The 25,071-nt window shown below is 32.6% G+C and overlaps 1 protein-coding gene across 1 annotated transcript in view; it reads left to right on the plus strand.

Annotated features, from left to right (window-relative positions):
• LOC128552981 (fibropellin-1-like) overlaps positions 1 to 25,071 on the plus strand; it is a gene marked incomplete at its 3' end in the record, with an annotated part of 46,060 nt that overhangs the window by 15,318 nt on the left and 5,671 nt on the right. The window contains exons 6-15 of the mRNA XM_053534079.1: positions 3,814 to 4,001; positions 17,761 to 18,012; positions 18,193 to 18,295; positions 19,170 to 19,268; positions 19,772 to 19,885; positions 20,016 to 20,129; positions 20,798 to 20,911; positions 21,384 to 21,497; positions 21,932 to 22,045; positions 22,287 to 22,400. Of these exons, the coding sequence (XP_053390054.1) occupies positions 3,814 to 4,001; positions 17,761 to 18,012; positions 18,193 to 18,295; positions 19,170 to 19,268; positions 19,772 to 19,885; positions 20,016 to 20,129; positions 20,798 to 20,911; positions 21,384 to 21,497; positions 21,932 to 22,045; positions 22,287 to 22,400 (1,326 nt within the window). The remainder of the gene's footprint in view (positions 1 to 3,813; positions 4,002 to 17,760; positions 18,013 to 18,192; positions 18,296 to 19,169; positions 19,269 to 19,771; positions 19,886 to 20,015; positions 20,130 to 20,797; positions 20,912 to 21,383; positions 21,498 to 21,931; positions 22,046 to 22,286; positions 22,401 to 25,071) is intronic.

The raw sequence follows: 25,071 nt of genomic DNA on the forward strand, positions 1-25,071 counted from the left end.
GACCAGACTGCGCGGATATGCATGCTGATCTGAATCCATGCTGTTCGCAAATGCACTATGTTGGTTTTCTCATGGGGCGACTCAAACTTATCCAAGCGAGAACTAACCCTACGGCCTTGTTAAGATGACTGCCTTTTCTTAGAATTCATGTTGTACAGCACACACATATCTGAGAGCTATACAGACATGTACATCCACTTAATACACTGTAATAAAACTGACCGGTCACTTAATACATGTTTACCTGTAGCATTTCTATTCACACATGTAATGCATCAATAACTTTACATTATGAACAGTGTATAGATATGTAAGTAAACCCCTGTCACACATTGGCGTATCAGGCTTGCGTATGTACGGCGTATCAGGATACGCGGCAGTAAGAAAGGAACATTATAGCAACGCCAGATTACGTAGCTAATACTTCTGTATGCGTAATGCAATCTCCTTGTACGCAAGGCTGCGGCGATTTTTTTAAACTGCTTTCAAAAATTCGGAGCACATACGTAGCATGTTTCATACGTCATATATACGTCATACGTACGCAGTAAAAGCGAAAAGGACGCAACAAGTACGCAGCGGAATCGTAGCTTTTATTCCTAAACGTAACTGTGGCGTAGATATAACGTACTAGGCGTTGTCACAACGTACCAATGGCCTTCTTTTCTTAACGAAAGCGTATCAAGTGCGTATGAATCGCGTATCCTGGCGTATTTACGACGCACAATACGCTAATCATTCGTAGCCGCGTGGTTGCCGCTACGCATGCGCTGTGATATATAATTAAGTGCGGCGTTGCAAAAGTACTTACAACGTCATCACTCCGATTTTGGCATTTACAACGTTCCAAACGAGGTATCGTGTGTTTATAGAAAAAATTTCTTTAAATAATAACTTTCATTCTGTCTATAGTCATGAATCTCGACTCTGAATTACAAGTAGCAGTTGTGGGATTACTGTGGACTTTACTTCAGGAAGAAGTAAACAAAAGACAGATAACTAGGAGAGTTAATCAAGGACATGCAGTGAGAAGGAAAAGACCCCGAAGATGGTGGGTGAGGCCGTGGCTTGATGCCGACCAAAGGCTGCAGTATGGCCATTACACTCGTCTAATGGAGGAATTACGACTTGAAGACGCCGATTCATTCAGACATTTCTTGAGGATGGAACCAGCCATGTTCGACGAATTCCTGAACAGAATTAGGCCAAAGACTGCTAAACGAAATACCTGGTATCGACAATTACTTGATCCTGATCCTTTTTGTCGGCATACTATAATAGAATATGCTTTGATTTGTCTAGAACGAATGACAGCAGCAAAAACGTGCACAGTCGCTTTATACCCACTTGTAAACGCCGCGTGTACGTACTCTGACGTCACACGTTAGAACGTAACGCCATAAAAACGAAACGGTTACGCAGTTGCAACGTACTGTACGCCACACATACGCCATACTACGCCGAAGCTGAACGTCCCACGAACCCAGTAGTACACCGGGTACTCCACAGGTACGCCATAGAAACGCCACATATACGTCGTGTTCGCCATAATCAGATAATTTGCAAAAAATGCGCCTCGTTTTCTCGGCGTTCCACGCGTATAAGGTTTTTTCTTCAATACGCCGCTTACGTAGCAAGATACGCAATAGTATGACAGTAGCATAAAGTAAGTTTAAATCAAGTACAGTTTATTTGCAAAAATACTGTTCTCTTTTTCATTTACATGTGTATTTATTGGATTTTAATCTTAAAATGTTTTTTTTCCTTAAAAGAAAACAACATATTTTGCCACTTTTTGTCAGTTGCAATTCATATTTTTGAAATTTCTGTAAAGTGATAACTTTATATTTTTACGGAAATTAAACATTTTATTTTTTCAAAAAACTACACCCTTGCCTAGATTAAACAAAAAACAGCATCTTGATATGAAAAGATACAAACCAGTTCCTGCTGTAATATGCTAACTAACACATTGGTTTATATGTGATTCGAAACGATTTGGGAATTGTTTAAATATTTAATAAGAACTTTGCATTCAAAATGTGCTAGAAGCATATGATAGTGTCCGAAGTCCTTATTCAATATATCCTTTCTTTTCTTATGTAAATCATTACTCACACATTGGCAAAATACGAGAGAAGAAAACAAGTATTGAATAAAACATGGATTTATTAAGAAATTGATATAATTTTTTTTTCCGTTTAAAACTTTTTTATTCTCTCCTAATCTTGTTTAATAAATATGCAAGTGCAGCTATTATTTTATCATAATTTTGGTCCACATCTTTGTGGAAATCAATATGTTGAAAATTTTAACCTAAACTGTTGGCGAGTAGCTTTAAATGTATTACTTTGGTAATTATCTATAAGTAACTGATCAATATTTACCAGGGTATATTTTGATTATGGTAAAAAAAAAAAAAAAAAAAAAAAAAAAAAAAAAAAAAAAAACGTGGTTACATTTTGACTTCTAATATAAGAACATGGGTACATTTCGACTTTCACAAGTGGGTACATTTTTACTTCTTATGGGTACATTTTGACTTTTTTATTTTTGGTTACATTTTGGTTTGGATACGTTTTGACCTGCACCCGAAGGAACACAGTTTCACTTTTAAACCTAACTGCTGAGTGTTTTAAACAAGGTAATGGTGCACATCAAACTTAAATACTATATTATTCCATAGCACTTTAAAGTCCTCAGTTATAAAAGATTTTGCAATAGTCAGAGGTTGTAGAATTAAATGAAAAGGAGCAGGGGAAGGGGGAGGGGCGAATTAGGGACGTATCCTAAAATCATGCGAGCATACATTATTGATAACATAAAATTTTGGCTTCATAGTCATACTTTTTAGAAGTAAAGCCACCAATTATCGACCCAGAAATTGATATAATTTTAAATGTTCATAAAAAAAAAATAAACGAGACAGCAATATAATAAAGAAAAGCACTATGAGCTTTACGTATGATGTATGATATACTAATACTATTGAATCATCGAGATATGAATATGTTTTAATGTTGTTTATTATGGTTCATAACGATTGTTTTCTATTGTATTATATTTAGAATGTATAGATTCTAAAAAAAAAAAAATTTCGAAAATGTCTTTAACATCTCTTAATAGATCTTAACATATCAATTGGTTCATATAATTGAAAAAAAAAAGTTACTAGGTTTGCTCCGGAACAGAAGCTTTTCAAGCAGGAAAGGAACGTTTAACACTCCATTTCCGCCATGATGCAAATGGATACAATACAAGCATCACATACCAGACGCGTAAAGAAGCTAAATGTCCAACAACAGCTACGAATCGCTTCAAATTGATAAACAAAATTGCAACAGGGAAAAGCTCAGTTGCATTACAAAAGCATTCAACGTATCGTTCCGTATTGAGTTATAGTCAATACAGATTTGATATATACCCGGATTCATACAATAAGAAACTGAGCTGTAATTTATTGTTTAAAAATGTTGAATTAAAATTGATACAGATGTAAAAATTAGTTCGTTAATACGGGGTTGGGATGTCTTATTATCAAGAATCATTCATCTGATGGCAAATATTATCCGGCATTTGTCAAAAAAGCTGCATCAGAAATTTAGTTGCAAAAACCCACTATATATTTTTAAAAAGCATTTAGGATTAAGAGATATAAACAATTTGCAACTGAAAGGTCATTTTTACAATTTTGAAGGCATTTTAATTTCTGAAAATAGCATAAATTTATAAGTGTACTGTTTGAACAATGTCGTGTTTACTTCTGTATAAATTTCAAAAACTGATGTACCTATTAAATATGTATATTAACAGGTGAGTGTGAATGTGAACAGTTTCTTCATGGTGCTGCTTGTTCAATAGATGAAAGGGATCCACTACGTATAGACGATATTGAAGGTGGTGGATTATGTGATTTAGCAGATGGCGTCGAATGTACATGTTTTTATGTAAGATCGGACACAATTCTTGACGGATTCAGTTGCAACATTAATACATTTAAGGTATGTCGATTCTTATTATGTGTTAAGTCTCAAATATATAATATATCAATTATGACGATTACGGAGAGTAAATATATTGTAAAGGTTTTAACTTTTTTTGCCCTTTTTGGTGTTAATATGTTTAGAATATGTGCCGTTTTTGGCCAAATTGACGCTTATCCGTCTTCATATGTTTCTCAGAGTTATCTTATTTTTTAAGAAGTTCATTTCTTTTGCTTATATGCTACGTAAGATGTTGAAAACATTAGATCTAGTGGCTAGGCCAGAAAAAAAATAAACCTCATATACCTTGTTATTTTCTGAGGTACACCTAGAGCTGTACGAGATATGTTTTAGACTTTTTAGAATTTACCATCATGAGTAGTAATTATTTTAAGGGTACCAAGACTATTTGACCTCATTTTGACCTTAACCTTTGACCTAAAGTGACCAATGCTGACCCATTACCCTTGGTACAGCAAAAACCTCCGGTTTGATGGACGTAAGTCCCTGGGACCAAGGTCCACTCATACAATTAAAAAAAAACACAGGTTTTGAACCCAGTGAAAAAATAAATATTTACTGACCATTTTATTACAGGATTATCTAAAATATTTAGAAATAGAAACATGTTAATAAAAGAAACTTGCCTACCTGTGATATGTTCTCAGTGTTTGCATTCTATTAAAAACCCGGAAGAAACTTTAAACTCCACACTGAAAAACAATTTACAATAGTTTATGACACACGGTGTACTAATGTAAACATATCGGATTTACAACGCTAGCTTTATGAATGAAGTGTGGTAAATATTATTCCCACGCACATTGTATGACATTGAGTCATGATTAAATATTGCGCACTACTTTTAAAAGCCAACCAATGAAAATAATGCCGAAAGATTTCGTAAAACTTCGACAATTTCCGTTGAAATATAAAAGATAAATATAACTTCCGAACTGTGAAACACTGTCTGCTAGCTAGTAAGATTGTGTGGATTAAGAAACCTGATCAGTTACTTAAATCATACACTCTTGCCACTTCTGTGAATCTTCCGGACATTTCGGTCAAAATGGCGTCCGCGAAGGTCTGCTTAAGGGGTGTGTGAGACTGAATGGCTAATAATCCTGAGCCGGTGCTTGAATAGTTGCACTGGGTAGATTAAGAACTGACAGGTGTGCCTACATCCAGTGCTTGAATAGTTGCACTGGGTAGGTAAGAGAGGGGCCGCAGGGAATAAATGTATATAGATGATAAAAAAAAATGCCCGCCCCGTGGTCCACCCACACAAACGGGCATTTTGCAATTTTTTTTGTTTAATATTTATTCATTTTTTTTTGTATTTTTTAGGAGTAGTATAGAATATAAAGTTTTTGGCACATTTTGACAGTAGTATAGAATATAGCGTTTTTAACCCTTTTTATTAAAATAATTTATAATTGTTTGTTCATTTGCTCTTTGATTGTTAACTTTAAGTATTTTATACAATAAATCATAAATGTTTATACCATCTTGTAACACTTTTATGAAAAATAAACAATAATATCCACACCATACAGTTGTTTTGTTTTGATATTATATGCTGTTATACTTTACTTCAGGTATATAATTGATTACTTCTTTTGGCGGAGGAAGTCCAAACGGGTCAAAGTATATTTTACTTACATAACAAACCTAGTGTGTTCCAGGCCCAACAGAGTTATCTAAATTGATTATTCCGCATTAACAGAAGACTTTGTCCTTGATCCTTTTGTTTTTGGTAGATTATTTCTACTAAATTCACCCCTAAAGTTTTTAATTTTCAGTTGTTTACCCATTGTTCAATTTCAAAGTTAGAGAATGGTTTGTTTATTAATTTAATTTTTTTTTACAATAGGAATTCGTCTGTAAGGTCTTTTTTTTTGAGAGTCAATTTGTATGCCCTGGCCTTGTCCCTTACCACTTAACAAGGATGTAATCAAAGGTATTCCGAGACTAGCAAGAATCGTACCCAAAAAATCGCCGTCTTGCTTTTGTTTATGTATTTATTTAATTAAACCAGTTCCCCTTAATTATTTTCTTTGATTAGGTGTAAGATATGGTGATATTATATTTCTATTATCATTAGCTACCGAAATCATACCATTTCCAAGTACCTTACTGACACCAGTACTGGCAAGAGCGGACAAAGCCCCAACGCCTAACGGTCCTAATATTTTTGGAGCTATTTTTACAGCTACCGGAAGTACTGTCCGACCTAACAGTCCAGACAATGCACCAATAAAACCTCCATTTTGACCTTGACTGGACATTTGTTGTTTTGAAATTGTAATTTCTAATCCATTCTTATTCTTAATAGACTTTTCAATTTGATTAATCTGTGTTTTTGTTAAAAGTAAAGGAAAGTTTCCACGCAATTATTCATGTTTTAATCTAAAAGTATATGGGATCTTATCATTGTAAGCTTGTGCTAAATTTTTCTTTTGTCCATCTGTTAAATTTACTTTATATTCAATATAATTTGATGTCATTATATATTTTATATATATTTTATTTAAACAATAACAATTTCATTTCTAACAGTATTTATTTCAACTGCTTCTTCATACAATACAATTGCGTAAACACGGATATTAGCTGCTGGCGGAATATTTAATTTAGCTGTTAATGTAATATGCTTAGGATCTTCTGCAATTCCTTCTTTTTTAAATTCTAAGTTAAAATGAACAAATCCAAACAAACTTTGAAAATTTAATCATGTTATAATTCTTTTGCTTCTCCTTGTTTATTTGGATCTTTTGATCTTGATTTACTAGTTATCGGACCGTTTAGCTTCCTAGTATTTTTATTAACATCATCTATTGTTTTTTGAAGTCCCTTTTTATTTGTTTTATCACGATAAGATTAAACATTTCCGACAGTTTGTAATATTTATATTCTTCTAAAACATCATTATACAAGTAAGCATCTAAATTTACTTTAAATTCTTTTTGCCCCCAATTCTTTTTCATAATCTTCTTCAGTAGGTTCTTTGCTTATTTTTGTAATTTTTCCTTCCTTGTATTTTTTATATTCCCTTACCATTTCTGCAAGTTCTTCAGGAGACCCTGTAATTGGTTGCGGTTCTTGGAATAGCTGTGGTAAACCTTGATATGTTTGTATATCTTTCATTTCATCACCAAGTGACTCTAATTGTTGTTTTATTCCAGGGAATGCTTTTAATGCTTTTAACTGACTCAATTCTTCTTTTTGATTTTCTATTCCTTCTGTAACTTGTTTATAAACTTTAGTATACATTTCTCGGCCAGTAGCTTTTTTGATTTTTTCTCTCATTATTTCATCTCTAAGAGCTCTTACCTTTTGTCCGACTAAGTTTTTTCTTATTCTTATTTCATTAAGTTTTGATTGCATTTATATAATAATGTAAGATAATGTAAGATATTGTAAGATAATGTAAGATATTGTAAGAGATATTGTAAGATAATGTAAGATATTGTAAGATAATGTAAGATAATGTAGGATATTGTAAGATAATGTAATATTATTATATAATGGAAATTCTAAATTATGATAGTAGACTGTGTAAGGATTTCGGTGTCATATAGTAAAGATGTGGATTGATTTTGAACAATGAATTATTTTTAGGGGTTAATTGCTTTGTCTTTTTCAAATCTGTAAACAATAACAAAAAACACACACAGTGCTACTTTTGATCTATACAAGTTAGAATTTGTTTCGAAGAATGCTTTTGACGTTACTAAAAATTATACAAAAAACGATAAATCTAATAACTTTAAGCAATTTTATCCTTTTATGCCAGATTCATGTTTTAGAATGGTAATATGTGGATCTTCCAGATCAGGAAAAACAAATACATTAATGCATATGCTTCGAAAACCTCTCATATATTATGATAAATTATACCTATATGCTAAAAACCTAGAACAATCTAAATATCAGGATTAAATTAATCTCTTAAATACAATTTCAGAAAAAATAAAATAGATCCAAATGAAATACTTGAATATTCTAATAATGAAATAACTGACGTGAATGATCTTGAATCAGAAAAACAAAAAGTAGTAATATTTGATGATTTTATATGTGATTTTAAATGAAATTGCAGATGAAATTGAATTAGATCCAAATAAAATACTTGAATATTCAGCCGATCCCAACCAAATTGAACCATGCGATAACCTTGAATCAGAAAAACAAAAAGTAGTAATATTTGATGATTTTGTATGCGAAGAAAAAAAGGTTCAGAATGAAATAACAAAATGCTTTATTAAAGGACGTCACAAAAACTGTTGTGTTATTTATTTAAGTCACTCTTACTATAAAACACCAAAAGATATCCGAATTAACTGTTCACATTATATTCTGTTTGAAAGTCCAGGTAAAAAGGAAAATAACATGATTTGTAATGAACAAAATATAGATTACGATTCTTTTAATAATGCAACAAAACAAAAATATGATTCCTTATATATTGACAAACCGAGGAAGTTTTTAAGAAAAACATTTACCGGAATTATATAATAAATTTATAATGGGAGTTTTTAATGATGTTAAACATATAAGTGAACCCGACAGTATAAGAAAAGTTAAATTTGATATTGATTTAAGTGAATATGCCACTAGAAAACAATTCAAAAAGCTTAAAAAGGACATGGACTCATATCTTCATAAAAATAAGGAACTTGATAACACAATGAACAGACCATTAGATATGGGAGGTAATGAAATAATGAACCTAGGAAATCCAGATAAACCCATTGATGCAGTTTCAAGACGGTTTGTGTTTAAAATATTCAAAGTGTCATAGAAGACTATAATCTTGAAGACACCAAAAGTATTAAACAGACATTAGAAGAAGAAGTAAATAATATAATGAAGAATTAGAAAAAGATTTTAAAAACAATTCATTATTAATAGTTGAGTTACAAGGTAAAATTGAAAAAGAAATGAAAGCTATGGTTGATTCTATTAAAGAACTTGAAGAGAAATCTGATTTGACAGATATTCAGATGAAAGAAGTATTTAGTACCAATTTTGAAATATTATACAACCAAGTTCAGGAATTAAAAGATAGTATGATTAAACATACAAAAACTAAAAGACAAGATTATTGAAGCCGAGCCAAAAGTTACAAAATATGTATCAGTTAGAAATCAGAACAAGAGGTTAGTTTTTTAGATAAAGCTTCATCTGTTTTTAGACATTTTCAAATCTTTTTTAAAGTTTTCATTAAATATGTCCTTACAATATTCTTCTTCCTCAAGCATTTTTTAATAAACTTAGAAACTGCATTAGGACCTCTGTAAACTTGTGTTGGTTTATTATATTTATCATCATAACAACAAACAACTTTATAACCGTAAATACAAAAGGTACGGCTAAGCCTTTGTGATAATTTTTAAAATGTATTTTACTTCCCTTGTTTGGCATTTTTACAGCTTGAACACCATTAATAGCTAAACAATTTGGAATATGTTCATTTAATATTCTTTCTTGTGAAAAACATTGTAAACACGATTCGCGAAAATGTTTTTTATTTTTACATTTTGTTTTTTTTAAACATTAATCTGTTAAAGTCTTTTATCCAAACATAATGGTCTGATACGTACAATGGATAAACATTATTATCTTCATAACCAAATATATTAAATGAAATATCATTCTGAGTTTCTATTTTAGGTATTTGATTTAATGTTACAGGAAATTTTATTCCTTTATAATTGAGGTTTTCCATATGCTTTTTGTAATTTGAAACTCTTTCAGAATGTTTTGTTACAGGAAATTTGTAAGCCAAATGACACCATCTAAAACATTCATTATCATCATTTTTTATATTTATTAATCCTTTCCTTAAATTTTTTTAATGGTTTTGGTAATTCTAAATAACTAGAAGCAGTCAGCGGTGTATATTTATATCTATTTATATAATGGGCATCAACTGACTCTATTCTCCAGCCACTTCCTTCTGAAATTCAATTACCAATCCTATTTATTATTCCATCAAAATCTTGACGTAAATTGTTCTATATTTCTTTTGTGTTAATAATAATTAAAACCTTTGATTGAAAATAAGCTGATTTATATAGGGTATCTGTTTTACTAATTTTTGCAAAAAGTTATTTTTAAAACAACATTTATTTTTATACCTTTTAAAGTTTTAAGTTCAGATCTAAGAATATCAACTTTAAGAAGAAATAAAATATTTAAATTTATACTTTCTCCCATTTGTTTTAGATTTTTTCACTTTTTACTTAGTTTTTCACTTCACAGCACATTTTTATTAACCGAGAATTAATATCAAGGTCTTGAGATGCTGTGTAATACTTTCATATGTTTTTTCCTCATTTGTATCACAATCGATTGCAATAACGTTTTTAGGATTGTTTCGATGATTATTTGGCCTGGGGCAATCACATAATATTTCATTACTTTCCACTTCTGACATTAAACAAACACAATCCCATTCAAATAAATCTATATTCTTTTCAAAAAGATAAGGATCTATAACATTTTGTAATTGATCACATTTTTTTTATATGCATCGCTAACTATTTGATCAAGTTTTGATTTAATAACGTTTCTTTTTTTAGTACTTTTTTATATGAATTTCTATCTTTATTCATTATTTCTCCTAAAGTGCTAGATAATTTTGGCACAATCATTCTATCTATCTTTCTATTAACCATTTATATAATATAGTTATAGAAAAAAGTCTTTAAAAAACGCACGTAAAAAAATAAATTCAGCAATCTAAATTTAATACAACTCTTCTATTTTTTATTTCTATAACCGTTAAGTTTAAATTCCTTCATATACATTTCAAGAAGCATCGAATAGTTTTTTTCCTTTCTGCATTTCTAACAGTATTGTAAAAAATATCTTGAATAAATTTATTTGAATCTTCTTTATTTACTTTTCCAATCCGTGCTTTTGTTATTAGTTGTTTTATTTTGTGGTGATGTAACTTTAAAATAGCTTTTTTTGTCTTCAACTTTTAGTCTATTAATAAATATAGTAATTACTGATGGAACAGCGCCAGCAACTGCTACAAATATAGGAATAGCTCGAACAAGTGCTAATGCAGAGGAGCAAACAAAGATACCTGCTGTAATTTGTAATCCTGTATTTACTCTTCCACAAAACTTATAACTTTTTTTCTGTAAGCAGCAGCAAGTTTAGTTAAGTGAATAATCAATTGATCTATTGTTTCTATTCCATTAGAAATTAGATTTTTATTACTCATTTATATAATATATTTTTTTTAGATTTAAATTTCTTCCAGTTCACTAAACGGAATCCAACTATTAAATTTTTCACTATAACCTTTCCACTTTACTAAAGCTTGTCTTTTTCTTATAATCTCGTCTAATAACTTTTCTATTCTAAAAACCTCTTGTTTAGTAGGTAAAAGTTCTTGCTCATAAAATGAACCCTGAATTATTTCATTATTCAAATCTTTTATAGTGTATGTTCTGGGATTTGTGTTATGAATTTTATCAATTAAAAAATATTTCCTCTGTCCAGTTTGGTGTATATCCTTTTTCAAAATGTCGTGTAAGTTTGCTTAAGCGAACCCGATCACCAATTTTAAATTCTGGTTTACCCTTTGGAATCTTTAAATTACCATATATATTAAAGTAAACAGTACCTTTATTTAAGTTTTTACTGGCTTCAGTCGGTGTCACTTTTATACTAGAATGTTTTGTTTAGTTATATTTATCAACCATTTCCTGTAAATTGTCCAAATAAGTGTAAGTATTATTTGCTGTAAAATATTTCCACATGATTCTTTTTAAACTTCTATTAAATATTTCAATTACTACAGCTTTTCCTTCATTAAATGTATGATACATTTTAATTTTATTTTTATTCAAAAATGATTCAAACTTTTTATTATAAAATTCTTTTCTTTCATTTACCCATAAATTTGTAGTTGTTCTACCTTTAGACCGAGCGTGAAGCTCATCAGGAGCTGAAGCTCCAAAAACTACTTTTTCAAATGCTACAGTAACAGATTCTCCAGTTTTATTTTTTAATGGAATAACCCAAGCATATTTGCTAAACACGTTAGTAACGGTTAACAAGTACTTCACACCTTTATTATATTTTGAAAAAGCTTGCATATCAACTAAATCAGCAGATCAAGTATCACCAATATCACTAACTATCACTCTTCGTTTCATAAATTTTCGTTTAATTGGTTTATGTAATTCTTCTGCTAATTCATCACTCCATGTTATTTCGGAGGTCTTTTTGAGTGAGTTTTTAGCTCCCAAGGACTTACGTTGAAGTAAATATTCTACTCCCTTTTTCCGTTTTTTGATTTTTGTTTTTGTCCGAGTCCAAGTTTGTATTTCGTTTTAATTGCTGGTTTTACAACTAAATGTTTTTTCTCCAAATGTTTTAGATTGAGTGTTATTTAAGTTGAAAGAAATAGATAAAGCGAAGAACTAACTCCAGAAATATACTTTTTACTTCAAAACTAACATGTTTCGTCCATTGGACTTCATCAGAGTATAATAACAAAATAGTATGACGTCACAGGAAAGTACGACGTCAATGACGACGTCAAAAGACGTTACCCATTTTGGCGTAATATTCACATATAGTATAGGATCAAAAATAGATACTTATTCCCTGCAAAAATTGCAAAGCAAAAATAATATTAATACAGGCAAGGAAAACTAACTTATATGCAAAAATACATTAGGAAGAATCTGTGTGAAAAAATGAAAGACTAAAATAATATTTTAGCATTCATGCCATAAGGCCAGGCTGTATTCAATGTATGAATCCAACGAGTCTCTTTCAAGAGCCTAAACCAGTCATTTTTTACCAAGTCGATTGGCATGAAAGAAAAATCACTAACAGAGTGATTTTCAGAATTGAAATGTTCAGATACATTTGTAGGAGTATCAGGAAAATGTCTGATATCAAATTTATGGCTGTTCATTCTTTGAGAACATTTCTGATGTGTTTGTCCCACATATTGTAACTTACACTTTTTGCATGTGATTAAATAGATAACATTTTCAGACATGCAGTTAAGATTTTGTTTAACATCGTAAGTTTTTAAAGTTTGAGAGCTTGTAAACTGTACAGATTCAGTGATATTAGCGCAATGAGAACACCGTGTTCTATTACATTTAAGAACACCACCATTTACATCCGAAGACATCAGGCTACTGTGAACCAAGATATCACTAAGATTTGTAGGTCGCTTGTAAGCAATAATTGGTTTGCATTTAACCAGGTTGCGTACACTGCTTTTCTCAGATAGTTCAAAAAGCCCCCAATATTTATTAAGGATCTGACCAATGTTTGGTAGGGATGGGTTGTATACGCAAACAAAGGGATAATATCATCTGTGTTCTGCCTGTGATTGGTCATGGCTTCTTCGGTTGACAATGCTGATGCTTTATCTAAAGCATCATCAAGGATATGACTTGGATAATTACGATTTTGGAAATACGTTCGCAATTTCTCCAATTCATTTGTGAACAAATCATCATTAGAAGTGAGACGCCTGTATCGCTTAGCTTGGCTATACGGGATCCCTTTCTTGCATGAAAGAGGGTGACAGGATGAAAATTCAATGTATTGATGTGTATTGGTTGCTTTTTCATGAACAGAAAAATCAAAATTACCATCTCCTGTTCTACCAATATTAACATCAAGAAATGTAGCTGTATCTCTTGAATAACTGTGGGTGAATTTTATATTGGGATGGACATTGTTTAAACTGTCAATAAATTTAAGTAGGTCTGCTTCACTGTGTTCCCATATAAAAAAAATGTCATCGAGGAAACGTAACCAAAGCGATGGCTTAACAGTAGTATTAGCTAGGAAATCGCTTTCCAGTTTACCCATAAAAAGTGAAGCATAAGTAGGAGCCATACGTGTACCCATAGCAGTACCTAAAATTTGAACATAATTTTCATTATTGAACTGAAAATGGTTTTTAGTCAAGACTAGTTCAATAAGCTGGCAAATATCATTGACTGACTGATGTGACAAGTATGAATGAGCTTTGTCCAAATATTCCCGGCAAGCCTCTATCCCGTCATCATGCGGAATATTAGTGTATAAGGATGAAACATCCATAGTAACCAAAAATGCATTAGGGAGATATTAGGCATAGACCCTAGCTTTTTAATGAAGTCAGTAGAGTCTTTAACATATGAGGGCAGGGCTTCCATGTGTGGCTTCAAGATATTATCAATGTATTCAGATATGCCTTCAGTAACAGAGTTATACCCAGATACAATTGGCCGTCCCGGGTAACCAAATGGTAGTTCTGAGTTAATATCTTTATGAATTTTGGGCAAGATGTAAAACTGTGGCGTTCTGGCATCACTAGGTACAACTAAAGTATCATTAGAATCACCATTAACATTCCTACAAATAACATCTAAAACATCAGTAACATCTTTTGAAAACTGTTCAACAGGGTTATGATCAAGTTTTTTGTAGTAAGCAGTATTATTCAGCTGTCTGTTGACTTCAGCAATATAATCAGTTCTGTTCATTACCACAATAACCGAGCCTTTGTCAGATTTCTTAAGGATTATACTATCATCATTTCGAAGATTTTTCAGGGCAGAAAGTTCATCAGTAGATAGGTTAGGTCGAAACCTGTACTTACTGTTCTTTTGAAGAAGTTCATGCGTTATAGCATCAATGTAAAAATCAAGTGTAGAGTCTCTTCCAGAAGGTGGAGTAAATATTGAATGTTTTTTCTTATATTTCTGTTTATTTTTCCCACCTTCAGCACTATCACAATCATTTTCGCCATCAGAATCCTCTTCCGGCATGTAAAAATATTCTTTCAACCGTAAACGTCTCGTGAACTCAAAAATCTCTTGTTTTAACTGTATCTCATTATGGTGCTTAGGTTTAAGAAAAAATTTTAGTCCCTTACCTAAAAGTCTGTACTCACAGTTTGTAAGTTCCCTTGAAGAAAGATTTTTCACTGTCTCCTTGCCCCTTTGTATTTCTTTCTGTATTTTCTTTTGTTGTTGCCATTTTCTCCTACTTTGAATTCGGATGAATCTCCTATTCCTTTTATTTCTCCCAGACACTTGATGAGGTGATCTATTGACTCCTTGAGGCAGCTCTGTGAATCCCGAGGTTTGATTCTCGGAGACTGATTCTCGTCTCTCTTCTGTTGTTTTTTCCCCCATTTTGTGACATTCGCGTAGGTCATATTCTGTGCGTTGCCTGGGGGCATCCCGTTTTTTGACTGATTTAAGTTAGGGCGAGAAGAAATTGGATTTTTTTCTGCGTTTTCTTGATTTTTTCCAGATGATGTTTTTTGTTGTGTGGCAGCAGTAGTTTTCTCTGGATCATCTCGTCTCTTTTTCTCTCTATTTTTATTGTTGTTGTTTTTCTTTTTGTTGTTTTCCTTGTTGTTGTTTTTCTTCATGTTGTTGTTCTTCTTGTTCTGAATGTTATTTTCATTTATCTCAGGACAGGAAGTGTTTTTTGACTGGAACATTTAACATCCTTTTCTGCAAAACTTCAATTTTGTTGTTTTGCTTTTGTAGAATTTTATTCTTTTTGGTTTCTGTTTTTTCAAAGATGTCCTGTGTGACAGTTATCCATCTTGTTTCATTCTTTAGTTTTGCCTTCAGCCTGTTTTCCTGTTCAGTCATTTTAGGTTTTGATTCATGCAGTTGCTGTCTATGTTCTTCACAAACCAGACGAGTTACTTCAAGCGATGTTTTCTTTAACAATCGATCAACTGCAGCTTGGAGGCGGTCATTTTCTCCCACTTGAACTTTTAAATTTACTTGTAGTCCTTTTGGAGATATATTCTGTGACAAACAATTTTCCAAAAATCTGATATGCAATGATTTTCGCATTTGAAAATCAGCAAGTCTCTCAATATTCTTTATCATTTTTTCTTCTGATTCTTCCATTCTTCCGAAGGATCTGTTACAGATGCGGAGTTCTTCAGATATAGTTGTAAGAAATAGATAAAGCGAAGAACTAACTCCAGAAATATACTTTTTACTTCAAAACTAACATGTTTCGTCCATTGGACTTCATCAGAGTATAATAACAAAATAGTATGACGTCACAGGAAAGTACGACGTCAATGACGACGTCAAAAGACGTTACCCATTTTGGCGTAATATTCACATATAGTATAGGATCAAAAATAGATACTTATTCCCTGCAAAAATTGCAAAGCAAAAATAATATTAATACAGGCAAGGAAAACTAACTTATATGCAAAAATACATTAGGAAGAATCTGTGTGAAAAAATGAAAGACTAAAATAATATTTTAGCATTCATGCCATAAGGCCAGGCTGTATTCAATGTATGAATCCAACGAGTCTCTTTCAAGAGCCTAAACCAGTCATTTTTTACCAAGTCGATTGGCATGAAAGAAAAATCACTAACAGAGTGATTTTCAGAATTGAAATGTTCAGATACATTTGTAGGAGTATCAGGAAAATGTCTGATATCAAATTTATGGCTGTTCATTCTTTGAGAACATTTCTGATGTGTTTGTCCCACATATTGTAACTTACACTTTTTGCATGTGATTAAATAGATAACATTTTCAGACATGCAGTTAAGATTTTGTTTAACATCGTAAGTTTTTAAAGTTTGAGAGCTTGTAAACTGTACAGATTCAGTGATATTAGCGCAATGAGAACACCGTGTTCTATTACATTTAAGAACACCACCATTTACATCCGAAGACATCAGGCTACTGTGAACCAAGATATCACTAAGATTTGTAGGTCGCTTGTAAGCAATAATTGGTTTGCATTTAACCAGGTTGCGTACACTGCTTTTCTCAGATAGTTCAAAAAGCCCCCAATATTTATTAAGGATCTGACCAATGTTTGGTAGGGATGGGTTGTATACGCAAACAAAGGGGATAATATCATCTGTGTTCTGCCTGTGATTGGTCATGGCTTCTTCGGTTGACAATGCTGATGCTTTATCTAAAGCATCATCAAGGATATGACTTGGATAATTACGATTTTGGAAATACGTTCGCAATTTCACATATACCTTCTTTTACACCACTGTCATAGCAAAAGTCATGGTCCATGCATACTGCGTTCATTAACAGGAGGTCCGTTATCCAAAGGATTTCCTGGTCCACAATAGTTATATCCTGGAAGTATTAAACCTTTCTTAGGTAATAAAGGTAACATTGCTTGATGAATATCTAAATTATCCCCTGTACTTTTAACAAACTTTGATTTCATTCTTCCTCAAGATGAACAGGTAGCTATTATCATTTTTCTACCGTTTTTTTTTGCTGTTACATAATGAGGATTTTTATATTATCAGTAAATTTTCTTTCTTTTAAACAATATATTTTATTCTGTAAATTCATTTATATCATATGTATTTAAAACTTTTTATTTTTTCACTGGGTTCAAATCTTGTGGGTTTTTTAATTGTGTGAGTGGACCTTGGTCCCAGGGACTTACGTCCATCAAACCGGAGGTTTTTGCTGTACCAAGGGTAATGGGTCAGCATTGGTCAGTTTAGGTCAAAGGTTAAGGTCTAAATGAGGTCAAATAGTCTTGGTACCCTTAGAATACATTACTACTATCATGTATAAATAAGAGCAATGGTAAGATTTAAATTGTAGAAGGGCATTTACAACCGAGCAAAATTTTGAAAAAGAACAAGGTCGTGCTGCAACATATTAATAAAATGTGTAATTAACCAATTATTATAACACAGTCGCTGCTTACAAAGATGAAAGTCCGAGTTTCATTGAGAATGAATTGTCTTTTTTGCAGATGTCTGTAAATGGGACATTGACAAACGTTTCATCAAAAACTTTTAAAGGCGGATATCAAGACATATTTACCGGTCTGTGTTGTGTTCCTGAAAATATTGTAGGAACGAGTGATGTATTTGTGTCAAATTATAATGTTTCAATAAGCAATAACGGTGAAAATTTTGGAAATGAAGAAGACATTTACGTATTTGATTCAACGTGTCAACATCTGGAAGATGATGTGCAGAGTGTTAAACAATTTACTTTAAAGGTAGTGAACTTAATAGTTTCGTCTTAGTATATCAAAGGTTAGTATCTCTTGATCCTTTTATAAATATATAATTGTTTCCAATTAACACAGGCGAGAGAAAAAATTGATATTCTTTCACATTTTTTAGTCGTTTTTCAAATTTGTTTTCAACATGTTCATCAAGTACTATTCCTTTTCCAGGATGGTCATTGCTTTATAGAAGGTTATTGTGTTGCCGAAAATGAAATGTCGTTTAGTGGTTGTTTAGCCTGCAAACCGTCTACAGTTAGGTTTAACTGGACAGGTACGGAACGTTTTAATGTTTTGCTAATATTATAACTTATCATTATATATTTATTTGGGTATCAATTTTACATTTGGGCAGATCGGACGTGGATTTAATAATAATAGTATCAGAATCCTTTCAACAAATAATGTTTCAGTAAGCACCGGTGTTTTGTAAAACTAGTGAACAAATTCTATCTTTAAATTAATATATTTTCCGACGGCCCCTGTTTATTTCATTTTAAGATATATAAATCTCATTTATCACTTCAGGCAATCAGACATAGTTTTTAATTTACCTCAATCATATCATAGATTTTCTTTTTCCACTGCTTTCTCTGTCGAAAAACGGCGTTAAATCCAAAACAAACAAACAAAATCATTAGGAAAAATACAGGAACCAATCAATCTCGCTCTGTTTTTATAACACCGCTAGTTTCTGCTTTCAAAAAATACCACATGTTGTTCTCCTAGCAGAATATATGCGATAACAAATCATTAGTGTGCTATTTTTAGAAAACTACTTCCAATGACCGTAACAGATGCCTGACATCTGTTATCAATTAACCTGATCTTATGGAATTCTGTTGATCGATATGTTCATTTAGCATTTATATATCGAACTATACAGGCGGAATTTACGCCGTTACTGTATTTTATGCTACCCTTGAAAAAGTTTTTTTTAAAAGCCGAAAGCGCTCAGATTTATTATCAAACTTTTGACATTGTTTGAACATATACTCTCTCTCTCTCTCTCTCACTCTCTCTCTCTCTCTCTCGCTCTCTCGCTATATATATATATATATATATATATATATATATATATATATTAAATGATATGTGTTTCTGGCCGAGACATTTTACCACTTAATGCAATATTTATTTTTTTGAAGAATACAACCCCTGTCAGAACGGAGGGAATTGTAGTAGCAAAATTAATGGATACATGTGTGCCTGTGTAGACGGTTATGGAGGAATGAACTGTGAGACTGGTGAGTCTTTTAGAATAATATAATCACCTGTTAATAGTCTTAATCCGGGACTGGATTTTCCCAAATCAGTGTAGGTACACATATCCTCGATTTCGTATATAAACTATTAAAGTTTAACCTTTAATACCTGTTTGTATTGACCATATCACACGCGGTTTAATATAATATATTTATTTTGTAACTCCCTTTATTAATTATTTTCATTTCACACGTGTAAATGCTGCGCTTTGAAAACATTGGTGCATGTTTATTAAAACTCGACTTCAACATACAAAGGGTTAAGATGCAGTATATGCTGTTTGACTCTTATGAGGTCTACAAAGTCTTATATAAGTAAATTTTATAATATCTTGATAGAAATATTTTTATGTAATTCAATTTTGCCAGTATTGATATACATCCATTTTGTCCAAAATATTCTTTATTTAAAAAAATGATGTTGTGCATATGCCTGCCAATTGTTTTATTAGTAACCTATATTCTATTTTCCATTGAACATTTAGAAATCGATGAGTGTTCATCAAGTCCTTGCCAAAATGGTGGAAATTGTACAGATCTGTTTAATGCATATTCTTGTGATTGTCGTGGAGGATTTACTGGTTCTAGCTGTGAAACAAGTAAGTACCATGAATGACATTTTATGTATCGACTTGTAATTGACACACCGATTTAAAGCTACGTAACAATATTGAGAAGCTTCAAGATAATTAACCAAACAAAATGCTAAATGAACTTTGTTTTTTATAGATATAGACGAATGTTCATCAAATCCGTGTCAAAATGGCGGAATATGTTTGGACCAGGTAAATATGTATCAGTGTGACTGTTCTGCTGGATATGAAGGAAACCATTGTGAAATGGGTAAGTATCAAATTAGTCACGAATTGTAAAAAGTCTAAGTATGTGGTTAACTTTTAAATGTATTCATTTAAAGTAACAGACTGAGCGTGAGTAGAGAGAAAAAATGAAATATTGCCTTTTTGATGTTACATAACATGAGACATTTCTGCTGATCATGGAATTAATAAAAAAAGTATGTAATCATAAAGTAATGAGACGCGATAAGATGTTTTTGTTTTGACAGGTGCATGTTTAGTGTTTATTTATGGTCGGCCTCGTTCTTTTCATATAACCAATATATTTCATACAGGGACGGAAATTCTGAGAGACATATCCATACTAGTTATTTTCAGTTTTGTTTTATATTTCTTTTACACTGTTTTGATTGAAGTTAGTAATCTGTTAAGCGGTAAACTCGTTATCTCAGGATTAAATTTTTGAATAGAAAACATACTAAAACCACATCATAGGGCACGTGTCCGATCGGCCAAGTACAATAAAATGGACGTATTACGTACATGACGACATGACATATCGAAACAAGTGTTGCCGTTGAAACGTTGGGGCCTTCAGAGTTTAGGTATAACTCATTTTATGGCAAAGGATATAATTACCACATATTATCTAATGAAAACAGATTCCTGTGAAATACATACATTGATATTATAGTCTGTTGATAAATACCTCAGATATTGATGAGTGTGAGTCAAACCCCTGTCAAAATGGCGGCAACTGTACAGATCATGTCAATGGGTATACATGTCAGTGTGTTCCGGGATATTTTGGCACGAACTGTTCCATTGGTAAATATCATCTTTAATATTTCTTTACACTAATTTCAAACTTTGTAAAAATACTTTGAAGTCAATGAAAAATGAACGGCTAAGAAGTTAAACTTTTTTTTCAATTTGCTGCAACATATCAAGACTTTGTTTTCTGTATTTCTATCTTATTCAGTAATAAATCTGCACATTATGCATTTTCATTAAAACACATAGATTTGCACTGAAATTTAAAGCACATAGTTTTACACTGAAATTTAAACTTTATTTGCTACATTTCTAAAATGGACTGGTCTATCATTTAGTCTGGGCAGTACAACTTACTTATCAAAGAGGTGTTCACTGAAAATATACTGACTTAAGCAGACCATGATTAGCCTACACGGACGTGCAGGTTGATCTTGGAATGTACCGGTCGCAAAGGCAAAATCACTTTTAGGCTAAAACTTTATTTCGTGTATTAGATTTTAAGGACTACCTTGATTTACTGCAGGCACAAACAAATGTGAGTCAAATCCCTGCCAAAACGGAGGCTTTTGTGTTGACGAAGTCAATGGACGTCAATGCAATTGTATTGCTGGGTATAACGGCATAAACTGTGAGCTAAGTATGTACTTGTGCTTAATCAAAAAATCGTGATATATTTAACAAGAGATAGTAGAAGGCTAGACTTATAATAGCAGTTTAATTAAATTGAATACACAAAATCTTAAAAAAAATCGTATAATACCTCATTTAAACATCTAGTATGATATATATAATAAAAACCTTTTAAAACCAAGTGCCCTGTTGCAATCAGTTTTGCGCAGCGAAACATTTTGGAAAATATCCACACTGGAGAAATCAGAAAGGTAATGCGAAACAAATAGACTGCATTTGAAAATAAAACGTAAAAAATTACAGAGTCTTTGACATTACATATGTTAATGTTTTAAGACCAGTCTTACATGCAAAGGCACAATAAATTACATAAACACACGGCTATTATGTTTTGTATATAACCACAGACATAATGCTCATTAGTATTTTCATTGTTTATAGATATTTATGAATGCTCATCTAATCCATGCCAGAACGGCGGAAGTTGTGAAGATCTTGTTAACGGCTACGTTTGCAAATGTATTCCTGGCTATAACGGGAGTGTCTGTGAACAAGGTAATTGTAATGTTAAAATCATATTTATCATTTATACAATATATAAGTTGTTTTATACCTGCCTTGACTGTAACTATTTATAAAACACAGAACTTTCCAGTATAATTGGTATTTTTTTTACCTTTAATATTAATAATTATTATCCCATTTTGACTGATCTATAGGCTTCAAATGGACATGTCTCTGTAGACAGATTTGTAGTTAAACTAAACATTGCTGTAAGAATACGTCAATTTCTCAGATATTGACGAATGCGCAACTGCTCAGTGTCAGAATGGAGGTACATGTTTGGACCAGGTCAATGCTTACATATGTGAATGTGCTGCTGGATATGAGGGTACTTCCTGTATGAGTGGTAAGAGAAAAATAATAAATGTGCCATATATATTGTATGCATCTATACTGACGTTAAAAAGAAACGCCTCATATTGGTTAATAAGACAGTATTTCATGGTCTCATTATCGCTTCAAGTCTTGAATTTCAATAGACTGGTCAGTGGAATTCCACTGACACGATCAGTAGCACGTGTGGCCACCTCTTTTAGCAACCACAACGGCAAGACGTTGCCCAATGGACTCGCACCAGTTACATAGCAGATACCGTGGGATTCTTGCCCACTCCTTGTGGAGCGCTGCTATTAGATCCTGGAAGATGGCATACTGCGATTGACGTTGGCGTAAGTGCCGTTTAATATAAATGTATAATCCCAGGCGTTTGCAGTTTGATGAGCATGTCGGCCAAGGTATCAGTTTTGCTCGTCTTTAATACGTCTCTGGTGACGCGTGCAACGTGAATGCTAAAACACCAATCAGCAAACAAATATAATTGTGCACTAGACCCTATCCCAACATGGTTTTTTAAGGAATGGCTAGACAAACTAACACCAGATATAACAAAATAATAGATGCATTTCTAGAAACAGCGTATATGCCCAAGTTGTTCAAGCATTCGCAAATAAGACCTTTTTCTAAATAAGTCGATCTTGAATGGTAATGTCCTAAAAACTATAGACCCTGTGTCAAATCTGCATTTCCTGTCTAAAATCACAGAAAATGGTAGCTGTTCGGACTGAAAATTATCTCAGAAACAATGAACATGAAGTTAATAATTCTGCTTATAAGAAAATAAAAACTTTAATCCAAAATGGCATTCTTCAATCATTGGATGAAACAATGTGACTATATTTGTGATGTTTTGATCTCTATGCCGTATTTGACACTATTGGCCACGGGACGCTGAGATTCAGTGCCTAGAACGTCACTTTGGTTTTACAGGCAAGCCGCTTGTATGGATGATATCATGACTTAGTGACCGCTATAGACCGTGTGCATAGACAATGAGCTATCACAACCAGTGCTCATGGAGAACAGTGTGCCCCAAGGAGTCGTCCTGGGGCAAAGAAAAAACTACAAAGTGTACAGCAAACTGCCGGATCTATCTGCAGAAAGCACGGACTGAACAATCATTTCTATGCGGACACAATTATATCAGTCCTTCAAACTGATAGACAGAATGACTTTTGAATAGACCATCCATCGCAATGGAGTTGTTTAAAGGATAATATAGTAAGCTAGATGATTACCACCATGTTGAAACTCAATGCTGACAAAAACAGAATTAATCATATTTTCATCTAAAAACTGAGCGCAAACTGTTTCAAATGTATCTGTGACAGTGGGTGGCTCTTAAATCAAACAGGTAGGCAGTGCCAGGAACCTCGGTGCTTTCCTGGAATCAAACATGAAGATTGAGCAACATGTGAATAGTGTGTGTAGGAATTCCTATGCACAGTTAGGCAAATTGGTCACATCAGACTTATCTAACATTAAACGCAATCATATCTCTAATTAACTCTCTTGTTTCATCACGTTTGAATTATTGTAACTCTCTTCTAAATGCGATTTCAAAAATCAACTAACAAATAAAGAATGTCCAATAGATTACAGTAAGAACCTAACTAGAGCAGATATGGCCATAAATCTCCAATGTTGCCAACAACATTGGCTTCTTGTGCAGTGCAGGGTAGAATACAAAATTCTAACACATACATATAAGGCACTCAATGATCAGTCGTGCTGAATTCATATTACTCGCCCCTCATCGACGTGGGTTCGAGCCTCACTCGGGGCGTTGAATTCTTCATGTGAGGAATCCATCCAGCTGACATACGGACGGTCGGTGTTTCTACCCAGGTGCCCGCTCGTGATGAAATAAGTCACGAAGGGGCACCTGGGGTCTTCCTCCATCATCAAAGCTGGAAAGTCGCCTTATGACCTAGAATTATGCCGAAGCGACGTTAAAACTAACAAAATAAATAATATAAAAATGATCACTCTCCAGTTGATATAATGAACATGTTAGAAATATATATGTCATCCAGAAATCTGAGACACCAAAATAAATCATTAATATTAGTGGTGTCCAAATATCTGATAGTAAAACATGGTGACAGGAGCTTTCATACAGCAGCTGGGAGGTTATGGACTGCCTCTTCCCCCCCCCCCCCCCCCACACCCCCCCCCCCCCCCCCCCCCCCCCCCCCCTCCGCCACCCTCCAAACAATGTGGTAGCAAAGACTGCTCAACCTTGCAAAGTTTAAAAAAAACGCTAAAGAAGCATTATTTAATGCAACTCTATGGGAACTAATTTCACTAATTACCTAGAGAAGTAATGCAGATACGTTGCCGGCCTGGCAAGAACTCTAGCGTGACAAAAGAATATAAAGTATATTCTAAATTGTGATTTAATATTTTGTACGTTGTGTTTATTTGTATATTTTGTTGATGTTGTAATTTGGTGTTTAATCTTTTTTCCCTTAATTTTAAACGCTAATATGTATGTTATTACGATAATGTAATTTCAAATGGTTAAACTACAATGATTTATTTTTACATTATATAGATGCTTAATATGTAAGGCATTTTTGAAAGTATTTTTGAACGTATTTTTACATGAAAACGTGCTATATAAATTTGGTGTATAATAATGATAATAATATCGACAAGCGTGCATCCGACAGTATTAA

This window comes from Mercenaria mercenaria, unplaced genomic scaffold, assembly GCF_021730395.1.
Source record: "Mercenaria mercenaria strain notata unplaced genomic scaffold, MADL_Memer_1 contig_3347, whole genome shotgun sequence".
In the NCBI taxonomy this organism is placed as follows: domain Eukaryota; kingdom Metazoa; phylum Mollusca; class Bivalvia; order Venerida; family Veneridae; genus Mercenaria; species Mercenaria mercenaria.